The sequence below is a fragment of the Neopsephotus bourkii genome, unplaced genomic scaffold, assembly GCF_033783945.1.
Source record: "Neopsephotus bourkii isolate Nb327-2 ecotype Australia unplaced genomic scaffold, CSIRO-AGI_Nbou_v1 NB_1350, whole genome shotgun sequence".
Lineage (NCBI taxonomy): Eukaryota > Metazoa > Chordata > Aves > Psittaciformes > Psittacidae > Neopsephotus > Neopsephotus bourkii.
The window spans coordinates 1,719,712-1,733,195 of NW_026901829.1; the positions used below are offsets into that span (position 1 = coordinate 1,719,712).

General features: G+C 45.0%; 1 protein-coding gene across 1 annotated transcript; it reads right to left on the reverse strand.

Moving 5' to 3' along the window:
- Positions 1–599: 599 nt before the first annotated feature.
- Positions 600–13,120, reverse strand: SLC19A2 (solute carrier family 19 member 2). Its single transcript, XM_061366632.1, has 6 exons — positions 12,917–13,120; positions 12,218–12,823; positions 8,862–9,093; positions 2,903–3,095; positions 1,859–2,000; positions 600–1,647 (listed from the first exon to the last, which is right to left on the reverse strand). Exons 1-6 carry the CDS (start codon positions 13,112–13,114, stop codon positions 1,522–1,524), a joined length of 1,497 nt encoding a protein of 498 aa, XP_061222616.1. The 5' UTR covers positions 13,115–13,120; the 3' UTR covers positions 600–1,521.
- Positions 13,121–13,484: the final 364 nt, after the last annotated feature.

The following is a 13,484-nucleotide window of genomic DNA, read 5'->3' on the forward strand; positions in this document are numbered from 1 at the left end:
TGTCCCAGCCAGGGGTGAAACACCTTCCCAACCCCAACATGAAGTCTCCATGGCATTTAAAGCAATCGATGAACCAAAGCTGCTTCTTTGGGCTCTGACTGGAAAAAGCTCTAAGCAGCACACAGGGAGAAGGCATGGAGAGAAGCACACTGCATTGCATCTTCTCCTTTGCCAGTTATCCTTTACACGTAAACTTGCCATGTCCTGAACAGCAACAGGGACATTCCACAGGCCATTTCCACAGTATACTAGAGATATCTGTTGCTTTGCTGCTCATGGTGCCTGAGTATCCAGGTGCCCAAGCCCAAGACAACTCTGTGCAACTCATTCCCAGTGATAAAGCAATTTGGAAGAATAAATTAGTTTTAAAAACCAGGTATGAGGCAAGTTCCAAATTGCTTAGACTAGACAAAATAAAGGAACTGCCCACTCCAAACATTCATAGTCCTGCTTAGGTGGAAAAAAAAAGAGGTAGGACTTGTGGACAGTGACCCACAAGAAGCACAAAGGCATTTTAAAATAAGGGATAAACCCCAGAAATTAGCATTTTTTAATGCCTCAGGCAGTCATCCAGGTAACTATCATAACTGAAGGTCACCAGAGTTAAGAATTCTCCAGTGTCATAAAGCACAGCTGAAAACCCAGCAAGACACCTTCCTTCTCAGTGCTACATCCCATTGAAACAGCTCAGCCTCCAGGGTAGTGAGGCAGTGACTCCTCTAATCACAAGAATCTGTGGTTCTAAAGGCCAGAGGCAAAAATGTCAAGGGAGCCTTGGATCAGCTTTTTGCCTACTTAACTCCCTTTAAGCTTCCCCTCCAGCTTTACAGTCCCTGGGGCAGAGGCCTTCATGACACAAGCAGCGCTCCTAATAGCCAATTCACCAATGTCACATATTACCTTGGGACTGTTAAGTTTTTGAGGAAGCACCATGATCAGCTCTGGCAGCTGGGGTGACAGACAGGAACCGTATAAGCAACTCATGGAAGAATGTGCATATGCAAAAACATAAGCGTACTAGTCCTCAAAACAGAGCACCCAGCATCATGGGACAGCCACAGCAAGAGCTACACTGCAGAGTACAGGCTCAACGCCAGCTCGTGTTCCAGGGCTGGGGCTCTCCACAGAGAGGTCTGTTAGTGTGCTCCCACTTCTACCCCACAGCAGCACCTCAGTGACAGAGAGCAGCAGCTGACTAGACAATCATGAAGCTGCTTTTTCAATGGCAGCTTCCAGATGCATAGCCTTAGATTAAAACCTCCCAAGGCTTTCACTCTTTGAGAGAACTTACTGTTCTTTGCTGCACATCCATAGATGCAACAGAAGAACAAAAGGCATTTTAGAAAGATATTTGTTCTTACTCACGTAAGAGCTAATACATTTACCTTCTAAAATGTGCTACTAATATAGTATAAATATAGATCAAATACCATTCAGATGACTGCCTTGGAAGAAAAGGCAAAGATTAAAAAACAGACCTATATCTTCATATGTAGCCACCAAGAGTCTTCACCTGGTGCTCTACTGGCTTTCAGGAGATCTGCTCTGAATCTGCTCTTGTCTTCTGTAAGCTCTTATAATACTGTATATGCCACTGCCCAAGAACACCAGGGAGATGGCCGCAAAGTAAGAGGCATAAATCATGAACTGCAGAGGAGAGGAAAGAAAATAAAAAAAAAGCAGTTAAACCAAGCAGTTATCAAATTTGTTACATGAGCTCCCTTTCTCTTCTAAAATACCAGGAATCTGTAAATATTTCTCTGTCAAACCCCTGACCCAAAAAAAGGTAGCCAAGAAACTTTGCAGTTTAGTTTACCTCCCTCCCTCCCACCAGTAAAGCTAAAAGGGTCCATCATACCTGGGTGAAGATGTCCAGCCCAAGCCCACTGGAATCTACAACAACCAAAGTGAGCAGAGTCTGAAGTGTTAAGGCAATGAAAGTGTTGACTCCAAATACCAGGGCATACCGCTCCACACTGAGATTCGTAGCGATCTGGAACCTGAAAAGACAGGAAACGTAAGGACAGGGAAAAAGCAGGGAAATACAAGAATGGGAGGAACATCTCTGTACAAGAGGACTGTGCAACCTGAAACATTACACAAACTGGTCCAGTATTTTCCACAGCTAAATTACCTTGCACTGACAGTGTACTTTTCTAAGTAGGATCATAACACACTAGCACAGAAGCTAGAAGAGACCCACAGACACAGGAAAAAGCTTAAAAAAAACACCCCAAAAAATAAACACTAATCCCAAAACCAAAATACCCCTTTGGGAGCTCTGCAGGTTTCAGTCTCACTGAAGCAGCCCTCTTGTCCATTGCAGCTGAAGGGTCTGGCTAGCAGAAAAGAAAACCGTGCTCTGATCCCAGAGAGCTGGTGGCAGTCTCGAAGCACTAACCTACTGTAGCATAGTCCATAGCTTCCTACATCCTTATAACCAGCACTTTTTGCAGTGACCAGTTTCAGCATCAATCTTCGTATTGTGCTTGAGCTGTCTTCTGGCAATTATGCATGGGTAGTTCAACAACTGTGTGTTCCTCCCCATAGTGACATTGAAGTTTTCCTCCTCACCAGTTAGAGAAAGTTGATACTTCAGCACAGGCAAAGCATTGTTCTCTTCTCAGCTGTTAAGATTTCACTCCAGCCATGTTTATGAAAAACATTTCTCTGTCAAGCAGCACTATCTCACATTTAGCAGTAGCCACTTTAGTATCATAAGACTTTAAAGCTTGAGCAGACTGCCAGCCAAATATATCTGCACACCTCAGTTTCTGACCTGAACTACGACAAATTTCCCTTTCCAAATTCCTGGTAGGTGAGACTCTAATTACACAGAAAATATGCCAGCTTTCAAACCAGCTGTAACCTTGAGAGCAATCTGCATTAAAAAGATACTCACGTTGCTGTCGTAATTAGCAGCATGTAGATAATTCTGAAGACAACATAGGATGCATAGCACACCCAGATGTTACGAACAGTGTCCATGATATATACAGCAGCAGCAATAAGAAAGGAGAACAGGGCAAGTGCTACTTCACCCCACATTGCCCAAGACATTTTTATGTGACCCACAACAAAAACTGCAACAGCTCCTGTGAGGGGAAGGAAAACACAGCCGTTAGTAATTGCAACTAGAGCAGTTTGAAGACAATATGTTAGTGCTACCCTGAAAGTCTGTCCAAGAGCCTAAGACTCAGTTTGGAGTTTTAGGAAGCCAGCATTCTTTATTGCAGCGTGGGGCGCACATGCAAATAGTTTCACAAAGGTGAGCACACCTGTTACTTGCTAGCAGCAGCTCTGTATTCAGCATACTCATGCATATTTACAGCTTTTCCAGGAAATGATTTACATATTCATGAGATCTCCATGAGCTAATTATCATATTTGCATCCTAATTAAGCATGCGCTTTCTTGCTGAGTTGGGGTCTCTGGTGGTCGCAGTCTTCCACACTGTGTTTGCTGAATGACCTCAGTGCCTGTGCATGCTCGCAAGGTCCTAGTGCTGAGTTAGCAGTTCCTATGTCTTTGCTTCTGTTCTGTTCCCAGTGTCACTCCACATTGGGCAGCACTCTGCTATCTTGAAGGCTTACATCCTTGGTCTTATTTACTGTCTCCTTGGTTGTTATCAGTCCTGAGATGTTCCTTCCTCTGTCAGCTGAACATTCCTTTCTCACTACATGTTAGCAAGTTAGAACAGTTTGCTGTATTCTACTATGTTAGTTTAAAGACACATGCACTATTGTTAGTTTAAACCGACAATTTAGGCCTACATTGCCCCCTTTGAGACTTACGGATAATATATCCTGTAAGTCTCATTCTATACCCATTACCCATATTTGATTCTAATATACCATTGTGACCAGCAACCACAAAAGTGAATCATGAAACATGCAAGGGTACAGACATAAATTATTACTATAATGATCACAAACAAGTTTTTTCCTTGCAAAGACATATCACTAGGAACAAAAGGCAGTTGGTAAGGCTACCCGTACATCAGCTCATATGGACTCACATGATTCCTTCCTGGCTGTATTCATATCCTTAACAAAGCAATTGGTAGGGCTTGTAACCAAGTTAAAGAAGTTTCTTGACATATTTTACTTAATTGTAACTTGAGTGTCTGATTCATACGTTCCACTTTCCCATTAGCATGAGGTCTATATAGGGTATACAGATCCCACTTGATTCCCAAACACTCTCTCACCTTCCTAACTACTGCAACAAACTGCAGACCTCTGTCTGAGGACAAGCCTGCTGGTACATGACATCAGGGTATTATCTGATTCAATCACAAGCCATGTTGGTGCAACAAGGAAAAGCCTGCAGCCAACCAGAAAACGTATCTATTAGTACCAATATATATATGTGTATACATATATACTGGGGTGTGGGTATGTATACACACACACACACACACACACACACACACACACACACACCTGAGCCTGTTACGCTGCGGCAATTCTGTAAACACCACTTACCAATAGTGTCCTGGACAATTGCCTTTGTTGTTCCAGGTGGGGGTCTCTTAGCATGGTAAACAAGGCTCACACTTCTTTATAACATTTAAAAACTTGGGCCTCCATGGCCTTTTCATCAGGAATATGTATCTGAATTTTCTTTCTTTAAACCTAATTTACTCAGTATATCTCTATCCAATAACAGCACGGGGCACTCAAGCATGTAAGGAAATCTATGGGTCAACATCTGATGGCCAATTTTAAAATTTAAAGGTTGGAAGAAAGGCCAGGTTCCTGTCCACCCTGTGGCACCAATGACCGAAGCTGTCTGTTTGCTTCATTACCCTTTACAAGTATTTATAAGTAGCTTCTGTTTCTACAAGAAATTTTATCTTATTCCCCAACCTAACTGTAGCCAGGGGCTCTGTTGGGGAGGGTTTTGAGCCCAGATCAATAGTAGTATATTAACACATTGCCTCTTTTAATCTTTCCACAAATCCAGAGGCTGATTAATTTGTATCTTGCTTTACTTCATATAGGTTAGACCAGTTCACTGCCTTGGTGACTTCATTCTTAATATTGAATAAAATCTAACTCTGATATTGTTTCAAAGCTTGCCTATCCTGGTCCCAATTAGGGTCCCAGTCAGGATCAGCAGTGGGTATATGAAGATTTACTATACCTGCCAATATGCCTGCCGTTATTGGTTGCTCTAATGGGGTCCAAGCCATATGAGTAATCATATTCCTGTCAACACTCTCAAAAACATGATGCATAATTACCCACCACTTCTTTCCAAATACTCAAATCTCAATGGTAAAGGGAGTTTTTATTGTGACCAGACCATCACTGCCCACAGCTTGTCTTAAAGGTGCAGTCAGAGTTTCCCCTTGTTTTCCCCTAGTTTACCCTGTTATAGGACTAAATCCTTCAGGCCCCTCTAACATCTCCTGTGCCTGTGCTTGTGCTACATTCTCAGTATCAGCACCTTCAGGCCCATTATTCACAACACCCCTTCTCCAAGGGGGCTACCATCAAATCCAAATCCTCCTCTGCATTCCTCAGAAGTTTAGTGTGTAACTGTCTTATGCTGCACAAACAGCAACAGCATTTAAGTGAATTTTGCTATCTTTCTCCAAGGACAATACTAACAGGTCCTGGAGTGCAAGATTAAAACTACAATCCTTTTGCCATTCCAGATGATTTCTCAAAGTGAACAACATTTCCGCATAAGCTACTTCATTGCACTTTCCTTCTCATCTCAAGAGTAACATCAGTTGTAACAAAGTATTATAATTAATTGTGCTGTTCACAGGCCACTTTTCCCCAAAATCCAGTTTATACAATGGCCACCACTCCAAATTGAGTCTCAAGACAGAATCTAACTTTGACAGTAACAATAGGAGCTGTGCAGCCCTAATAGCCAAACACAACTGAAGTGGAGCCAAACACCTCAGTGGCTCCTTCCTAACCTCTCCCTTACCTGGAATCCTGCTGTAAACTCCCATTCACTTTTACAGGCACAGAAAAGGAAAAAACAAACCAAAACAAGAAACAGAGGTCAATGCCGACAGCCTCTGAAGTCTCCTCTCTGGCTTCCAAAGAACAACAGCCCCAGGACTCAGACCACTACCACTCAGTCCTTTGTGCCTGACTGTAGCTGCATTGTCAATTGGGAAACTATTCTTATCTCAACCTGCAGGTTTTACATTCTTTTGATTTTCCTCCCCACACCACCCTGAGGAGGGAAGGGGGGTGAGTGAGTGACTGCATGGTGCTGAGTTATCGGCTGGGTCTAAACTACAACAGGAAGAGAAAATGGATCACAAGATGGAAAGTGTGTGATGTTTCAGTCTGTGTGCAAACGAATGAGCAGACAAGGTGTGATTAATGCACTATTACAGTTGTACCTACTGAGAAGCCCAAATACACACTACAAGAAAATTCCCATTTGAAGTACGCCTTGCTCTGCAAACAAGCCAAAGAGCAATCAAGAGTGTAACGACGTTGCTGTACACAGCAAACTAGGCAAACATCACACTGACAAAGGAAGATTTACAGAAGATATCTGAAAAACAGGATTGTATTCAGCATCTGACTACTGTACAGAAGTGCTACAGTGCAGCATCTGAGTTCTTTGTAGCCCATAGCTAGCCTGCTATATTAGAAATCCTCCAAGCACACAAAGACTCCTTATATACCATCAGCATGTACAAGCCTGCAACTCTGTCACATCAGTCTTGCAGACTGGTGAAGAAGGTAGCTATGCCAAGGGAAAGTAATTTATTTCCCACCACTAAACTCTTCTTTCCAGTACCTGCTGTAACACTAACTAATTAACATTCTGCTCTTTAAAAGTCTGGCTCCCCTAGCAGCAAAACCCTAAGATGCAAAAAGAAGCTGAGTCTAGACCCTTCCTTCTACTGTCTCAGCAATTCTGAAATTTGGGAACAGGTATGTTCCCATCTGGGGATCTCATGGCAACTCATGAAGTTGTACTCCCCCTGCATTTCAAGGTTATATTACCTAACACTTAATTATGATAAGATGGACCAACTATGCCCTGCAATTAGACACCTACACCATGAAAATGGCAAATCAGATCTGAAATACACCAGGAAAAGCATTTCTAGTAAAGGGAGAAGAGTGAACAGTATGTTCTTCTATGAGTCTGAGGCCTCGCTGAATAAAGCTGAGTGCGGCCCTGGTCATCCACCTTAAAAAAAAAGAACGCAACTCAACCCTGGTTTGGTGCAAAGAGGGGCTAGTAAGATGACAAAGTGTAAGAAGAGCTTAACTTTACCAAACAACTAGAAAACTTGTCTGCTTTGGACCAGAGCAAAGATTTTTGCACTAAAATACAGCCTTGGCGTGACACGAGAGAAAAATAAACTGCTCATTAATAAATTCAAACTGGAAATCAGAAGTTAGAACATTTGCGCTCATGCCTCGGAAGCCTGGTCACTAAATGCTTGTCCTTAACAGGTCCCTCCCATTACACAATTCAGGCTTTTAGTTGTGATTATTACTTCATTAGACTTCACTTTTTTGAAGCAGTGTGTCAGCCAGAAGGATTTTTTTGGTTCTGTCTTTTGAGCAGTTCAGGGACAGAGGTTAATGTGCTTTCTAAAATATGATTCTGCTATTTATAATAATGATACTAAAGAAAAAAAAATCAAAATGGGAAATCAAAATCTTCACTTTTACATGAGGTTAGTTTACATGAGTTTAGCAGCTTTTTGATCAATAGGTCCATTTTTCAGAGGCCTTTAAAAAAAACCCAAAACGGTAATATCAAAGATGTTTGTAATAAGATTTGAAGAATACTACTTTTATTTACTTATTTGTTTATCTCCCAGTCTGGCATTTGGCTACACTATGGGGCATCTTTCTCTTGACACTGATTCTTGCCTTTCCTGGGGCCATGGCAGGATGGTAGAGGAAGGCGTATCAAACAAGAAATAAGAATCACAGCATCATGCTAGAGTGGAGGATCAGTGTACGACTGCATGCTAACAAACCGCAGGTTTAGCACACCAAAAACAATTTAATAGCCAAAGCCTTCAGAATCAAGTTGCCAAGAGTTTCAAACACACTAACAATGGGTGGCAGAGCAGCTCTTAGAACTGTAGAACAGTCACAGCGTCCCACTTAATTCCAAGAGGGGGCTTAGCATGGCCAAGAATGCCTTCCTTGTTTGTATGCTTTGCTGTCTTTGCTCCCAAGTAGGTGACATCCACAGCAGGTGGTGGAATGATGACTCCATCAAAGAAAAGGAACATACTGCAGCAACACTTAGCCTCTGTAAAGGTACTGTCCTAATTCTGGTAATGGAATCATATTAAACAACTTAGTAAACAAATGTTTGTGTTGACTGACCTACCTTGTCCCTTTCAAGTCAAGCAACTTCATCTTAATAGCTTTTCTGTTTAACACTGCTGAAATGACTAAATGTGGCTCACTGCATGCTGTGTGTACAGGAAACCTTCACATCTTTCCTATGCTGCCAGAGGAAAAAAAGGAATAAGCCCATCAGACCCTTGCTTTGACTGAGTGGTTAAAAACAAGCACAACCCCACTGCCACTGTAACAGCCAAAGACATACAGTGGGCCACATGCCTGGAGCCTTTTGCCAAATATTTCAGAATGAAGGTTGACTTGGGAGGCTTCTTTAAACATCTATGTACTGGATTACAAGAATTAGGGCTGCATACGGCAACTAACTCAACATTGAGCACCATATCTGTGCAAGTCAGGGAAGACTCACCCCAAATGCCAGGGTTGCCTCTCCTACATACTTGGGGAAACACAAGACACTTCCAAACCATGCTCTGCTGACCTTGATTGACTAAAGGCATTTCTCACAGCAGAGGAGGAACTACATCAGAAGCTTACCTAGCAGCGTTGAGGCTGCCTCCACGGCACCATTGTAGATCTCTGTGCTATGAGAAGGCAGCACCATCTCCCACAGGCCCTGAGCATAGTTGATGACCTGGAAGTAGCCGCAGGTGGATAGTGCCCACCACACAGACCAGCAAAGCATGGTCTGGGAGGAGTAGCACTGCAGGAAGTCCTGCCAGAGATCTTTGAGCACCTTTATAATGTCTACTTTCTGCTCCTGCACAGACTGGAAAAGGAAAGGGAAAGAAATGTTAGTCTTTGTTTATAAATACTTGACACTGCTCCACAAAACTGCCCCGTTCAAGTGGTCTGATCACTAGTGATCAACAGTAGTACTACTCTTGGACACAAACCCGTAATGAATAAAATGCTTTTCCATCCCATGGTCTCAGCAGCCATCCCCTTTTACACTGGGAGGAAGGGTTCAATCCCAAGCACCCCTCAATCTCCAGCCTTCTCAAGCAGAGAGCAGTAACTGCTAGATACACATGTATCTAGTACCACATGAGCAACGGAAGGGTACCGGATGGAAGAGACACGGGAGAACAGGACATGATACCCACTTGGACAAGCCAAGATCAGAAGCCAGTCATTCAAGTCACAGAGGCAAAATAACACCACTCACACTTTTAAGTCCTGATCCAAATTCAACCAAATTTGGTAACACTGAGAACATGAAAGCTACCAGATGAGTATATTTCCCCACAAATAAGTATATTTTCTTTAGTACTAGCATTCAGGGATTATAAATATCCAAAGAAGCAATCTCATTTTGTCACACTCTACCTCTGTTGATGTTCACCAAGACTTTGAGAAGGTGAGAGATGTTCCTGGGGTTTTGAAGAGAAACAGAAGCCACTTCCATGAGACACTGCTATTGCAAATGGAGCTCCTGCATACACAAGTGCTCTGACAAATGGCATGAGAGAAAAAAAAAAGCTTTCCCCTCCCAATCTTTCTAGAAAGAGCATAAAAGGGGACAGGCCCACAAACTGGTTTGAAAAAAGTTTGAAAATAGATGAGTTCTAGCAACAGGGGATGACAACAGATGAAAACTGCTTTTTACATACAGGCTGTTACAGTTGTGCTCCTAACTGCTTTGTGCAGACAGCAGCAGAGGAAACGAGCATGTATTCCCTTTATAGACAGAGCTGCTGGTTACATTTGCTGCATACACATGCAAACTGAGTCTTTGCAGGCAGGCAAAACCCTTCTTGTGTAAGTCAGAACAGTGCTTAGACTGTGCAGAGTCTCCAGGGCCCACCCAGCATCTGTCACTTGCATTCCATGCAGGGAAACATACAGCTCTGTCACAGGAATGAGCTATTGCACACTGTGCTGTTGCACATCCCGTTTTAGAGCAGTTTCTCGACAGCAGCAGTGACACCGGGCTCTCGGCACTACAGCCCTTCTCTGGGGAATCATGTGTGTGCCTGAGAAAGACTATTCTCCATGAGGAGTAAAACTGATTTTAAGTTTTCTACTAAAACCAATTTTAAGTTTTTTACGAAAACCCCCAAAGACTTACTCTGTCCAGAACTCCCTTTTCTCCACCCGTCAAAGCATCACTGACTTTCAAGCATCTTTAATAAAGACCACACAGTCCCACTGATGCTTTGCCAATGGCAAAACGCTTGCTCTGCATATGAATGCCATTCCTCCAAAGCTCAATAGAACAACGTGGGAAGAGATCATCTTGTGGCAATGTGACTTTAGCAATGGAACTCCCAAATGGAAAATTTCACATGGAGCTCAAGTTTAGGCACAGGAAAACCACAGAAGGCAACTGTCACGTACACTGCAAAACCTGATTTGGCACATTCAGCCCAAGCCATATGCCTGGTAAGCCAGGAAGGCCCATCGCCCTCCCAGCAGTGGTTGGAGTGGTGGCAGTGGTGGTTCAATTATTCATGCAGCCATTCATTTATGTTAGTGAAATATGGTTGCTGTTACCTCAGTAAGAAGGACTATCATCACACACCAGTGTTTCTCAGCTTTTAGCACCTGGTATAACTCGAGAGTTATGCAAGTGTAGCTGCTCCTGTTTTAAAGTTTTCCCCATTAGTGTGGAAACCCTATTGCTCTCACAGGATAGGAATAAGATAAACAAAAGGGATGGATAAGTTACATTAATATACCTTACTCATTATCAGCACAGAGTTTTCTTAACAAATACCCTTCATCATGCAAGTATAAACATGGTTAAACATATTTTTGCTCACACAAGTCTGTGCTGGATGGGGCAGAATTAAGTCCCTGGAATGTTAATACCTTTAATTCCAAGCTGTAGCTGGAAGAAGCTGAAAGAAGCTGAAAGAAGCTGAAAGGAGCCCCCCAGATGCTGCTTTCCCCGACCCAGCTAACGGGGGTTACCAAGTGCAGTACCCATTAGCTGATTAAACCAACAGCCACACTTAGCTCCTGGCTTGTTCTCAGAACAAGCACAACCTCCTCCTGACTGGGGAGCAAGGCTGACCTCTCCCTGAGGCCTTGAATCCCCCCTGCAGTGACAGGATCTCCATACATACCCATTACCTGGAACAGCATGGGAGGGAGGCAGAGACCTGCCCGGCAAGCAATTACCACATGCACTGGGCCTCAAAACTGGAGGTTGCTCTCCCGTCACCCTGTGGGATCCAACACGTCCTGCTACCAAACAAGGACACCTGCATGCTTGTTTTCACACAAGTGACTTTGTTAGAGGTTACACAGCCCACAGAAGCCACAAGTCGGGGCTCTCGCAGGCTGCATTAAGCTGTTATCATGTACAGGTGTCTTTATCCATATTCTGTATGTAGCTAGTCAGTGTCAGCCTCTGTGTGTTCTCAAGGACTACTGCAGTTTCCTTCCCAACCAAGTTTCCTTCCAGTATCCTAAGACAAAACCTAATTATTACACAGGTTATTGCACAACAGTTAAAGTAACAAGTGTTTTCAGAAGGGGAGTGCAGGAAGAACTGCCTCTTTTCTGCAAGTCATAGAATCACAGAGAATTTGGACACTGACACTATTTTTAGTGCCCCACATACGTCCCTTGCTTTGTACTGTTGAGTAGCAATTTGGTGCCCAGAGAATTGCAATCACAGATTTAAGACAGACAAAACAAACTTTGGAAAAACTAAGCAGCAGCCTACCACGCTCAATCAGCAAAAGGGAACAAGGAATACATCTTCCTGTGCCACAAATAAGGCACGGGATAAGCAAAGGGATACTTTTTGCTGTTGGATATTACAACTCTACTGCTGGGTACATATATGCACATATGCATGCATATATATATGGACGTCCACATGCATGAATACTGCAACGGTTCTGTATCTTCTGCTTATGTAAACGCAGGGCACAACTTGCCTGTTTCTCTACCGAATGACCTTCCCCGTTTAAGGGAACTTTAGTCTCATCCTCCCAGCCGGGTGCCCTCTGCACACTGGGATGATCTTGGACAGCCGATCCATTTTTACAGTCCATGACCTTCATTTCCCAACTGAGCTGCTGACTTGAGACATGGTGAAAGAAAAGGCTTTTCTGCGGCATTGGCAGGAACCACGCTGTGCCAAAGGCAATGGATATGCTGGTTAAGGAGATAACGTTCAAGCTGAAGAGGGACCATCCTGCCACTGACACAAGGACTTGCCCGGACACAGAGCCCACCGTGTAGCCTACCAGGGTGGCACTCCGGCAGTAGCTGGTGACCTTCTGGTACAGGTTGATATCGACGATGCTGTAGATATAGGAGTAATAGGCGATATCGGTGGCAGTCCCCATCCCGTAGAAGAACTCAAGTAACTGGATGGCCCTCAGCCCCTCTGCGTACAGCAGCATGAACCAGGTAACGATGAGGCTCAGGCCCTGCAGCAGGACCACAGGCTTGTACCGCAAGTAGTCCGTGGCCAGGAACACCGGGAACAGCAGCGCCAGGTAGGAGTAAGTCCACACCGGGTAAATCTTGTTGAACACCTGGTAGGGGGGAAAAGACGGCGGTCAGACCCTGCACCCACGTCCTGCGAGGGAAAACGCAAACACGGTGCGGAGCGCCCGCAGCCGCAGTACCTGGGTCTCGGAGAGGTTTTTGTGCGGCCTCAGCAGGTACGGGGTGAGGAAAGGCTCGGAGGGCCGCACGCTGCAGAAGAAGCCGTAGGCGCACAGCAGCCCCGTGGGCAGCGCCCAGCAGCACCCACCGCCGCCGCTGCTGGTGCTGCCTGCCCGGGCAGAGAGCCGCGCCGGCCGGCCCCCACGCGGCCCCGCCATGCCGGGCAAGGACAGGAACCGGGGACTCGGCCGGACGCGGTCCCGGGGCCAGAAGGGCCGGTGGGGGGTGTCGGCAGCGGGCCCGCCCCGGGTCACCTCCCGCCGCCAGCACCTCCCAAAAGGCACCTCCAACCCTCCCGCGACACTGCTCCGCACCATCCGCCGGCGGCACTGCGTTCTGCCCTCTGATTGGGCCACAGTGCCTCCCATCGGAAGGCCGGCCAATGGGATGCCGGGGAGGTGGGTCAGGCTGTGGCGGGATTGGAGCAGGGCCGTGCCAGGGCGGGTGGTGGTGCCCTGGAGTGTGGAGGGCTGCCGGGAGCGGGGTCCGAGCCGGGGTAGGGGCTGTGTAAAGCGTCGAGGGGCTCTC

Excerpts from the sequence above, each read along its gene's own strand:
- SLC19A2 (XM_061366632.1), bottom strand. The coding sequence starts at position 13,114 with ATGGCGGGGCCGCGTGGGGGCCGGCCGGCGCGGCTCTCTGCCCGGGCA. Across the intron at positions 9,094-12,217 it reads GTCATTCGGTAGAGAAACAG|TCTGTGCAGGAGCAGAAAGT; the intron begins GCAAGTTGTGCC and ends TTCCTTTTCCAG. Across the intron at positions 2,001-2,902 it reads CTGCTAATTACGACAGCAAC|GTTCCAGATCGCTACGAATC; the intron begins GTGAGTATCTTT and ends CTGTCTTTTCAG.